General features: G+C 41.4%; 1 protein-coding gene across 1 annotated transcript in view; it reads right to left on the bottom strand.

Moving 5' to 3' along the window:
* Positions 1–281: 281 nt before the first annotated feature.
* The window catches only part of snd1 (staphylococcal nuclease and tudor domain containing 1), a 1,008,210-nt gene continuing 997,788 nt past the window's right edge, over positions 282–10,703 (bottom strand). Inside the window, exons 23-24 of the mRNA XM_073066877.1 lie at positions 3,558–3,602; positions 282–1,499 (exon numbers count right to left, since the gene is read on the bottom strand). Of these exons, the coding sequence (XP_072922978.1) occupies positions 1,434–1,499; positions 3,558–3,602 (111 nt within the window). The 3' untranslated portion in view covers positions 282–1,433. The remainder of the gene's footprint in view (positions 1,500–3,557; positions 3,603–10,703) is intronic.

Here is a 10,703-nt window from a genome sequence, read left to right as displayed (position 1 = left end):
TGCTTCGCATATAACAAACCTCAGATCCTTTTGTGTGATGCATTTGTAGAACGGGGGGAGCTCAGGTGGCCATGCTTAAACCACGCCAGTTGGGTGACATATGCCCAAGTGGCCTGTACAGGGTGTCCATCTGGTCAGGTCACTCCATATTGGACAGCCTGTTCCGTTGATCTGTTGTTGGCAACGGGGGTACTGGGCAAGCTCCCTGCTACATCATCCTCAGCATTTAACTGCATCAATTTTGCACTAACAATAATGAAGAAATCATGGCATTAAGGATATTCCATGTTGCCAATGCTATTTTTATTGAGACTTTAAGCATTAAATATAATGACAAGAGACAACATCAGGTTAAGGGACAAAGCGCAGGGAGGAAGAATCATAAACCTAGCTAAGAGTTACAAATGATAATTACTTGCAATCATGTCACAAGCAAAACAAAAATCAAAGAGAAAGAGGAACACAGCATCCTAATGTACATTACACTGCATCAGCTATTTGTGCCCACATGTTCTGCTCAAAATAAGCGACTGATTGCTAAGCAGACAGGGCAAGTACCTCAGATAGGACTCTTGTCGGCACCATGTATCAGATTTATATATGGTCCAAGCTTGAGCAGACACAGGATTCTAACATGTTGCAGTTTGGCTAATATTTTAAGACATGAATAAGATTAACTCAGGTGCTTCCACTTCCCATTCAGTTCCAAGGCTAATTAATTTTTGGGGTGGGATGAGGGGAGCTCGATATGCAACAAAATCCTAAGTCTGCTATTGTAAACAGGCTCAACATAAAGTTACATAAAGTAATTCCCCTTTGTTGAACATAACAAATAATTTTTGAAAAAACATGAAAAAAAATGCAGTATGTAGGGTTCGCAAATTAGAAAAAAACAACAAGTTACACGGGCAGCTCCGCTTCAAGACTCAATCTATCCCAACCTGGAATATTTGCTTGAGTTTTTCCCTGAATTACCTGCCAAACATTGGGCTGCCACATACAGTTGTCGGCAACCAAGCTGTGTAACTGGATTTTATTAGGGATTGATTTAGCTTCCAATGTTTTATCAAAGTTTAGAATTTTCAAAGAAAGAACAGTAATGAAAATAAATCACCAAATGAAAGGTCTATTCTGTAATTCATAAAGAATTTAAAGGAGAAAGAATGAATTTCAGGACAAAGCAGGGAATATGTTTCCAGTTAATTTCACAGACTAAGGTCAGCATCCAATCATGATCAGTATCTCCCCTAACACTGCCAACTGTTCACTTGAAGTTGTAGGGGACAAGTTCGATAAGATTCCGAACACCTCAGAGGAGGAAATGGAAAGTAGCAAGTCTCTCTTTTACTGAATCAGTTGGGGATTGGGAAACAGTATGACAGAGAAAAGGCAGAGGGGATATCAGGATGTTGTCTTTTTCACATGTGGATTCTTCAGCGTCTGTAACCAAATTCATCAGCATCATCAGCTCGAAAGTCGCCATAACGCCAGAGGTTCAGCTGTAAAGAGAAGAGGTTATCAGTGAAGTAATAAATATAGACAGGCAAAACAGGGGAAGTGTTCAACAATGACGCACTATGCACATTGCTAGAAGGAGCAGTGACTACTAGGAGAAGCAAACAGGAAAAACATGATGTTGAAAGGAGAGAGGGCACATACAGGAGGCAATGAAAGAGGGGGAGGGAGAGAGAAAGGAGGCTGGAGAGTGAGGGGAGATGGGAGGGGTGAGGGAGGGAGAGAGAAAGAGGTGGAGGAGAGGTGGAAGGGGGAGGGGTGGGGGAGATGGGTAAGGGGAAGAGGGGGAGGCAGGGAGAGGGGAGGTGGGGAGGGGGAGAGTAGGATAGTGGGAGAGGGGGAGGGCGATGGGGAGATGAGGGGAGGAGGAGAGAGAGGTGGAAGGGGGGGTGGGGGAAGATGGGTGAAGGTAGAGGTAGAAGGGGGAAGGATGGGGGAAGATGGGGAGGGTAGAGGTGGAGGAGAGGTCAAAGAGGGGGAGTGGGGTTGGGGTGAGATGGGTGGGGGACAGGAGGATGGGATGGACTGACAGGAGGAAGGGGTGGGGGGAACAGGAGAGGGGGAAGGGAGGAGAGGAGGAGTGGGAGTGGGGAGAGTGAGAGGGAATGGGGAGATGGGAGAGGAAGAGATGGGAGCATGAGTAGTAATGTAGGGAGAGAGAAAAGAAGGGGGCCATGGGAGAGAAGTGGAGGGAGGAGAGAAGAAGATAGGAAGCAGATGTGAAGAAGGGGAGAAAGGGTTGGCAGGAGAGGAGGGAGTGGGGGAGGGGAAGGGAGAGGGTAGGGGGCAGGGATGCGGAGGGGAGGGGGAGAGGGAGAGGGGAAGGGGAGAGGGGAGAGGGGAAGGAGAAGGGAGGGGAAGGGGAGAGGAGGGAAAGGGGGTGGGATGGGAAAGGGGGTGGGATAGGATAGGGGGTTGCAGGGAGTTGTACAGAGAGGAGGGAAAGTTTAGGGTCAGAGTGGGAGAGGGAAAAAGGGAATGATGAGGCGGGGTGTTTGGTGTGGAAATTGTAATCATAAAGGGCTGCATTTTTTCCATTGTAAATGTGACACATGGGGCTGTTACTAATTGTAACTGGCAGTTTATGTGAACTCAGGAAGGACGAAGAAGCTGATTTGAATGAAAAGTAAATAGAAAATTACCCAGCTAGGCAACGTCATCAGTGCAACTCTAAATGAAATGTTGGTGATTGCCATTGTTTGTCTTTTTTGTGTCCTGTGATTAGTCTGTTTGTGTGTGTATGTGCCATTTCTATTGGTTACCGATTATGTAATCTGTGATTGGTGCAACACACACACAAACAAGCAGACTAATCACAGGACACATAAACAACGAACAATGGAGATCACCAACATTTCATCTGAAGTTGCCCTGATGATGTCGCCTAGCTGGGTAATGAAACGTTTGCAAGCTAACAAAGCAGCTCGACGAGCCACTCAAACAACAGCATCCTCAACCCAAGCTACAAATATTTTCCAACATCTTAAATAGTGAAGAGGTCAAAAAGACATTATGAGTTTCAAAGAGGGATAAAAATAACTCAAGTTTCCTGCAGGTACCGTTTATTGGCTTACCGATGGTTTCAAAAAAGCTGTAGCGAAGATGTATGTGTTTGATGTTATTTTGGTTCAGTGTAAACAGGAATGACCTACTTCCATCAGCAGTGAGATGGTAATGAGGAACATGAATTGAAATTAATGAGTTGGGAATGATGAGAACTCTCAATGTCTGGAACTCTTAGTCTGAAAGTGTGGTGCTGGCAGAAACCCTCAACAGATTTTAAATACATCTTTGTGTTCTCCCAAAGAGCTTCCATAGACTACAGACCAAGTTCTGGGTGGGGATTAAACTGAAGTCCATTTTTGGGTAGCATGAACAGGACAGAATGAATGCTCTCCTTCTCTGCCATTAACTTGTATGTTTTGAAGGTCAGATAAACATGCAACCTAAAAATTAGTTCAAAGTCAAATATGGCACAACTGAAGCACCGAATGGATGGAGGGTCGGGTGGGACGATATATGTTACTCCATACTGCACCTACCCTGGCAGACTTGGCAGCTTCTTGGGCATTCAGGTATTCTGTAACCTGTGCAAGAGAAAACCAACATTTGGTTAAATTGTAGGAAATGTGACATTGTCAATGATCCTGTCAATCCATCCAGAAACCTCTTTGACCCCCTACAATCAGACTGAAAATATTATAGCATTAGAACAAGTACTGTTAAGAAAAAACAGCTTCGTTCCCCAGGCTGTAAGACCACTGAACCCCCTGACACCACCCAGCTCTCATCACAAATGAAGCACCAGAACCATTATAGCGTTTACTTTTTAACCTTATTATTTATTAATTTCCTAGTGGTAATATTATTTATGTGTTATGTATTTGAGCTTTATGCACTATGTTGTGTACCTTGGCCCAAAGGAACATTTTTATTTGGCAGTATGCATGTGTAAGGATGAATGACAATAAATTGAACTTGAATTTGATAAAGCAGAATTTTGAAGATGATGTAAATCAAACAAAAACACTTTAAACATTCAGGTGGCAGCTTTGGACAGGAGAACTTCTAATGCTACCAGTCAGAGGTATCACTAAACTGGTAATAGTTGGTGATAAGATAAGATTTAAAATGCAAACAGAGGTAGAGGAGCTGGGAATAAGGGTAAATAATGGCAGAAGAGATTAATTGACAAAAGAGTGATGGTCCGAGGCAACATGGGACAGAACTAAACAATAGTTTACAATGAGCAGTAGATGGAAGAATAGAATCACTGTCTGAAACCATTGGACAAGTTCAGAAGGATGTAGGGTTCAAAGCTTAAAAGAGGAGATTCTATTCCTTAAGCTTAAACTAGTTTCACTGGAACAGTGCCAGAGGTTGAGGACAGAAAGTGATAAGTTATCAGAAACTCGTGTCTGCATGGTGACTAATTAGGTGACTGCTTTGTAGAGTTCTTCATTAACTTACACCACCTGCCTCTACAGATGTTACTTTACCCAATGAATTCTCTGGCATTCTATTTTAATTGCTGCCTAGCCTGGCAAAGTCCATTTAGATGATGGGGTAATTTTTGTCCAATTAGGATTAACCACAACTTTTTTCCAATCATTGTTATTCCTTCTTTTATTTAATCTCCTGCACTCTGCATGTGCCTTTTCATTCCTACCTCTGCATCCAATTCTTCTCTACATTTTAAAGCTGTTTGACTTGATCTACTTTAACACATAAACCTTTACTAGAAAGAAGTGTTGCATATTCTACCATCAACAGGAGCCCAGGGGAACTCAAGAGGTAGAATGGGTCTTACACAAACAAATATATACTCAGCACCCACTTTATTTGATACAGGAGTGGAACCCAGTGTGGCCTTCTACTGCTGTCGCCAATCCACTTCAAGGTTTGATGTGTTATACTTTCAGAGATGCTTTGCTGCACACCACTGTTATAATGCTTGGTTATTTGACTTCCTGTCAACTTGAACCAATTTGGCCATTTTCCTTTGGATTTTTTCACGAACATGATGTTATTGCTCTCAGAACTGCTGCTCACTGATGCTTTTTTTCATTTTTCACATCATTCTCTAAAAACTCTAGGGAGTGTTGTGCATGAAAATCCCAGGAGGTCAGCAATTTCTGAGATACTCAAACCACCTAGTCCGGCGACAACAATCATGGTCAAAGTCACTTAGATCACATCTCTTTTCCATTCTGATGTTTAGTGTGAACAACTGAACCTTTTGACCACATCTGCATGCTTTTATGCACCAAGTTGCTGCCACATGTTCGGCTGATTAGATATTTGCATTTGTGGGCAGGTGTATGGGTGCCACTGAGTTATGCAACTTACCTTCACCTTTCTGACAAATGACTTTTCGTCAGATGCCGATATGATCTGACGAAAGGTCATCCATCTGAAACATTAACTCCTTTTTCTCTCTCCACTGAAGTTGTTTGACCATCAAAATAAATGAAAATCCCTTTTAGAACTTCAGAATGTGTGAAAGAACATCATAGGCAATTGCTTTTCTTTGTAGTGCAGGACAGTACAGAACCAACTTTTCATATTATGATGTGAGTAATAGATAATTGTTTTGATTTTTGTGCCACGAAAACCCTAAGGACAAATACACTATCCTTAGGGTCGCCATGAGTCAACGACAACTTGATGGCACTCAACAACATCAATTGTTTTGTAGGATTTTTAAAGAGATAGTTATTGTTCTGGATACTGGGAAATCTCCTCTTTGAATTAACAGCACAAGATCTTCTATGTGCACCCCAGAGAGAGCATTAATTGCAGTATTTGTGTATGTTTTTTTCTCTTGCTCGTTGTTTTTCAAATGAGTGGCTTGCTAGGTCACTTCAGAGCTGACCTAAATGCAAGCCCAAACAGAAAGTCAGGCTCCATTAAGTACATTTGTGAAGCAGTTAAATTTTATAGCAGTACTCCAGATGTTGTGATAATTTTTCCTCTTATTCCAACCATATCTATTGACTTCAATTTCACAACTTCTGCTGAGATTTGAGGCCTCTAGCTCCATGCTATTGTTACTACAAAGGAAAAAAGTAAGCGGTAAATCAAAGGTCTTAAGGTGGATAAGTCACCTGAACCAGATGGGCTACATCCCAGAGTCCTGAGAGAGGTTGCTAATAATGGATGCATTGGTCATGATCTTTCAAGAATCACTTCAATGAGCATAAACATATGAGGAACATTTCACAAACAAGAGAAAATCTACAGATGCTGAAAATCAAGCAACACACACAAAATTCTGGAGGAACTCAGCAGGCCAGGGATCATCCATGGAAAAGAGTGCAGTCAACAGTCCTGCCGAAGAGTTTTGGCCTGAAATATTGATCGTACTCTTTTCCATAGAAGCTGCTTGGCCTACTGAGTTCCTCCAGCATTTTGTGTCTCTTATTATGAGGAATGTTTGGCAGCTTTCGGCCTACAGGAATTTAGAAGAATGTGGTGGGGGAGGGGGGTTCAGGCAGGAGATCTCACTGAAACCTACTGAGTGTTGAAAGGACTAGATAAGGTGGTTCTGGAGAGGATATTACCTTTGGTGGGGGTATCCAGAACCAGAGGGCACAGCTTCAAAATTGAGGGATGACCTCTTAGAACAGAAATAAGGAGGAATTTTCTTAGCTAGAGAGTAGTGAATCTGTGGAATGCACTGCCACAGAATGTGGCGGAGGTGAAGTCTGTGGGCATATTTAAAGTGGAAGTTGATAGTTTCCTGATTCATCAGGGCATCAAGGGATATGGCAAGAAGGTGTGTGTATGGGTTTGAGTAAGATCTGGGATCAGCCATGATGCAATGGTGAAGCAGACTTGATGGGCTGAGTGGCCTAATTCTGCTCCTATGTCTTATGGTCTTATGTACTTGGGTATGAAATTCAATTAGAATGAGATGTGCTTGACATTGGCATAGTCTATGTCTAGGATCACTGTTAACCCTCCAATCTCTGGAAACCCAAGCACATAACTCGACATTTCAGAAGTAAACTGAACAAATGAGACATTAAACTACTTGGGTTCTCTAGGGTACACATACAAAATCCTGTGCCAATAATTCAAAACAGAAAGGAGGTATTTTCCGGCATCCCTGCCAATATTCATAACTAGCCACAATCACATTTCTGTCTCAACAATCATTCTGCGTGGAAAACGCTTCCCATTGCCCTGCACTACAAACAAAAGTAATTGGGTATAATGTGCTATGGTACATTCTGAAGTTATGAAAGGTGAAACAAAAATTATAGGTTTTCATTTATTTAAGTGGTCGAACAGCCTGGCAACACAAATATGCAATCAAAGCTGATGCACAAAGAGTAGTTATTAAGATGAAACTGGTCTCCAAACAAAGAGACAAGAACTTCTGTAAGAACCTTCTCTACTGTCAAGATGAAGCCACACTCAGGTTGGAGGAACACCACCTTATATTTGGTCTGGGTAGCCTCCAACCTGATGGCATGAACATTGATTTCTCTAACTTTATCTATCTATCTATCTATCTATCTATCTATCTATCTATCTATCTATCTATTTATTATCCCTCCCCTTTTCTTTCTCTTTTTTTCTCTGCCCCTCTCACAATCACTCCTTGCCTGTTCTCCATCTCCCTCTGGTGCTTCCCCCCCACCCCCTTTCTCCCTAGACCTCCCATCCCATGATCCTCTCCCTTCTCCAGCTCTGTATCCCTTTTGCCAATCAACTTTCCAGTTCTTGGCTTCATCCCTCCCCCTCCTGTCTTCTCCTATCATTTTGGATCTCTCCCTCCCCCTCCCACTTTCAAATCTTTTACTATCTTTTCTTTCAGTTAGTCCTGACGAAGGATCCGGCTTGAAATGTCAACTGTGCTTCTCCCTATAGATGCTGCCTGGCCTGCTGCGTTCCACCAGCATTTTGTGTGTGTAACTTCTGTAAAACTTTGCTCTCTCAAGTGCAATTCGATTCAATATTTGAACATAAATTTAAAAAGGCTGGTACAGTATTACTAACTGTGATTATATTTGAAATAAGGGAAATGTGTTTGCTTAGTGACCAACATTGGAAATCAAATAGTTTATATATTCGACATTCTATGAGGAAGGATCTTGGATACAAACAATCAGGCATTAAAATGACAAAAAAGTTATCTTTAATCACAGCTATATTGTAAATTAATACAAATATTAAGTGGGTAGATGAAGAGAGGCAAGCCTAATTAAGAATCAGGGAAGTGATCTATGCAGATACTATGGAAGGTGAGTTGGTAAGGAGGAAGCATAAGGAATGCTGGCTTGGAAGAGATGCATCCAGGTTGCTGAAGGAACCGAGAGTGGGCGTTGCAGAAGGGATTTCCAAAAGCTGCTGTTCCTTTATATGTACAGAGAGGTTCTGGAAAACTAAACAATGTGACACCCATGTTCAAAAACTATTTAAGAATATGCCAACAACTACAAGCTGATAAATTTAATCTCAGTACTGCAGAGAATCTTTTAGAAATAACAATCAGGGATAAAGAACTAGAAAAGAAAACACAATGATTTATTTGAATTGTTCAAGGCCTGCAAGATTTCAGTTGCAAGGTTTGACTGGAGAATCTAGGGTTATTCTTGGAGCATAATATGACAGATTATTTGACAGAGGTGTTCAAGATAATGTCAAGTTCAGATAGGGTAGAGAAGCTGTTTATATTAGTGGATAGCTCAAGGAATAAGGGGCAGAGATTTAAAATAATGAGAAAAAGATATCATAGAAAAATACATTATAAAGTCAACAAAGGAGGCAGGATATTTTAAATCCTGTTTTATGTCAGCTAGTAATCTCTTGGTGAAGGATCCTCTGGGAAAGAATGATGACAGTATAATAGAGGTTGATAACAATGTATAAAAGCCAGAAACTAGAACCTTAAAATTAAATAAAGCCAATTATATAGGTATAAGATGAAGCTGACTAGGGTAGATTGCCGAATTAGATTACAAGGTAAAGTAGTAGATATGTAAACATTAAAAATCTGTATTTTGTAACTCCCAATAAGCAAACATTCTATTCAACATACACTTCCAAAGAAATATAACCCAGCTCTGGCTAACGAAAGTGGTTAAGAAAGTTGTCCAAAAGAACATAAACAAAAAGACCGCAGGAATTTCAAAATCAATATGTTTATAAATGTGATTGGGGGGGGGGGTGTTGATGTAATATTAGAGTGAACTAACAAATATAATAAACTTCCTACAGGTATGTAAACTTCTTGTTCACAATTGTAATTATCTTGTTGCAGAGCCCACAACATCCCTAAAAAATCAATGTCAAGACAGTAAATCTGAGCCATTGCCCCAACACATTTCTCAACCTTCCTCACAAGGGTGGAGCTAATTTACTTGACAATTTACATTGTGTCCACTCTAGAACCAAGTTCACTTTAACCTCAGATTTATGCTGCAGATGATGATTTCTCTGGGCACATTCAGAGGCTGAGCAATTTGTAGACTGAAGAAGATGAGAGAACAGGCCTGGCAGTCAACTTCCAAGAAACAGAAGCCCTCTATCAAACTTCCCCTGCTGTACAACACTGCAATCATCTCCACCTCCCTCTCCCACTGGCAATAAGTCACCGGAAAATGTGGACCACTTTACAATTTTGGGAACTCCCCTCAAAAGTGGCACACATCAGTGATGAAAATCATTATTATCTTTAGCGTGCCAGCATAGGCTTTAACCATTTGAGGAAAAATGTTTGAGGATCAGGATCTCCAAGTCAGCACACTGAAGACTCAATGTCTACGGAGCAGCTACCATCTCTGCCCTTCTGAGACAATGAACTTTCTATAGCAGACAGGTTAAAGCAGTAAAGAGGAACCACCAATGATGTCTATACAAAACACGCCAGCTTTGTCGGGTATGATAAAGAACAGCTCAGCACTGCAGCCTTAATTAACTTCAACCAATTTCAATGAGCAGGTTACATCACGTTTGATACTGCACTCCTAAACTGATACAAAACTCCAAAACTGTCGAGTTTCTGCAGCTATTGGAAATCAGAATACTCAACAGCATCTATGGAGGGGAAATAAACAACTGATGTTTCAGGCCATCTGCCTTCTTCCTTTCTGGTCCTGATGGAAGGTCTTGGCCCGGAACATCGACTGCATAGTTCTCTCTGTAGATGCTGCCTGACCTGCCAAGTTCCTATAATCTTCTAAGATGAACAAAGAAACAATTCAAGCACATTCTCAATGATTTATTTGCAAACATGTGGACATCAACTCATGGGAATTCTTCATATTGGCTGTACAAAATGATGGGATCGAGCATCTTTGATGCATTCTTAGATGTCATGGAGATGTTCAAAGTTAACAGTGGAAGGAAGGCATCATCTTGCAAGCCAACCATCCACCCTCCCTATCAAGGTTCTCCTGCCCCATCTGTGACAGAATCGGTCACCAAATAATTTTCAGAAAAGTCACTTTGACTCTCAAGGTGCCCCTAAAGAAAAGGGATTAGGACGGTAAAATCACCCTTAGTATTCAAAGCAAGAATGGGAAATTGGGAAACAGAGCAAAGTGAGCAAGCATTCTTCACAAACATGAGAAAGTCTGCAGATTCTGGAATTCCAAGCCAACACACACAAAATGCTGAAGGAACTCAGCAAGTCAGGCAGCATCCATGGAAATTGATGTTTCGGGCTGAGACCCTCT

Source organism: Hemitrygon akajei, chromosome 14 (assembly GCF_048418815.1).
Source record: "Hemitrygon akajei chromosome 14, sHemAka1.3, whole genome shotgun sequence".
In the NCBI taxonomy this organism is placed as follows: domain Eukaryota; kingdom Metazoa; phylum Chordata; class Chondrichthyes; order Myliobatiformes; family Dasyatidae; genus Hemitrygon; species Hemitrygon akajei.
Note: the sequence above shows the minus strand (reverse complement) of the source record. Positions and strands in the feature narration are given on the sequence as shown.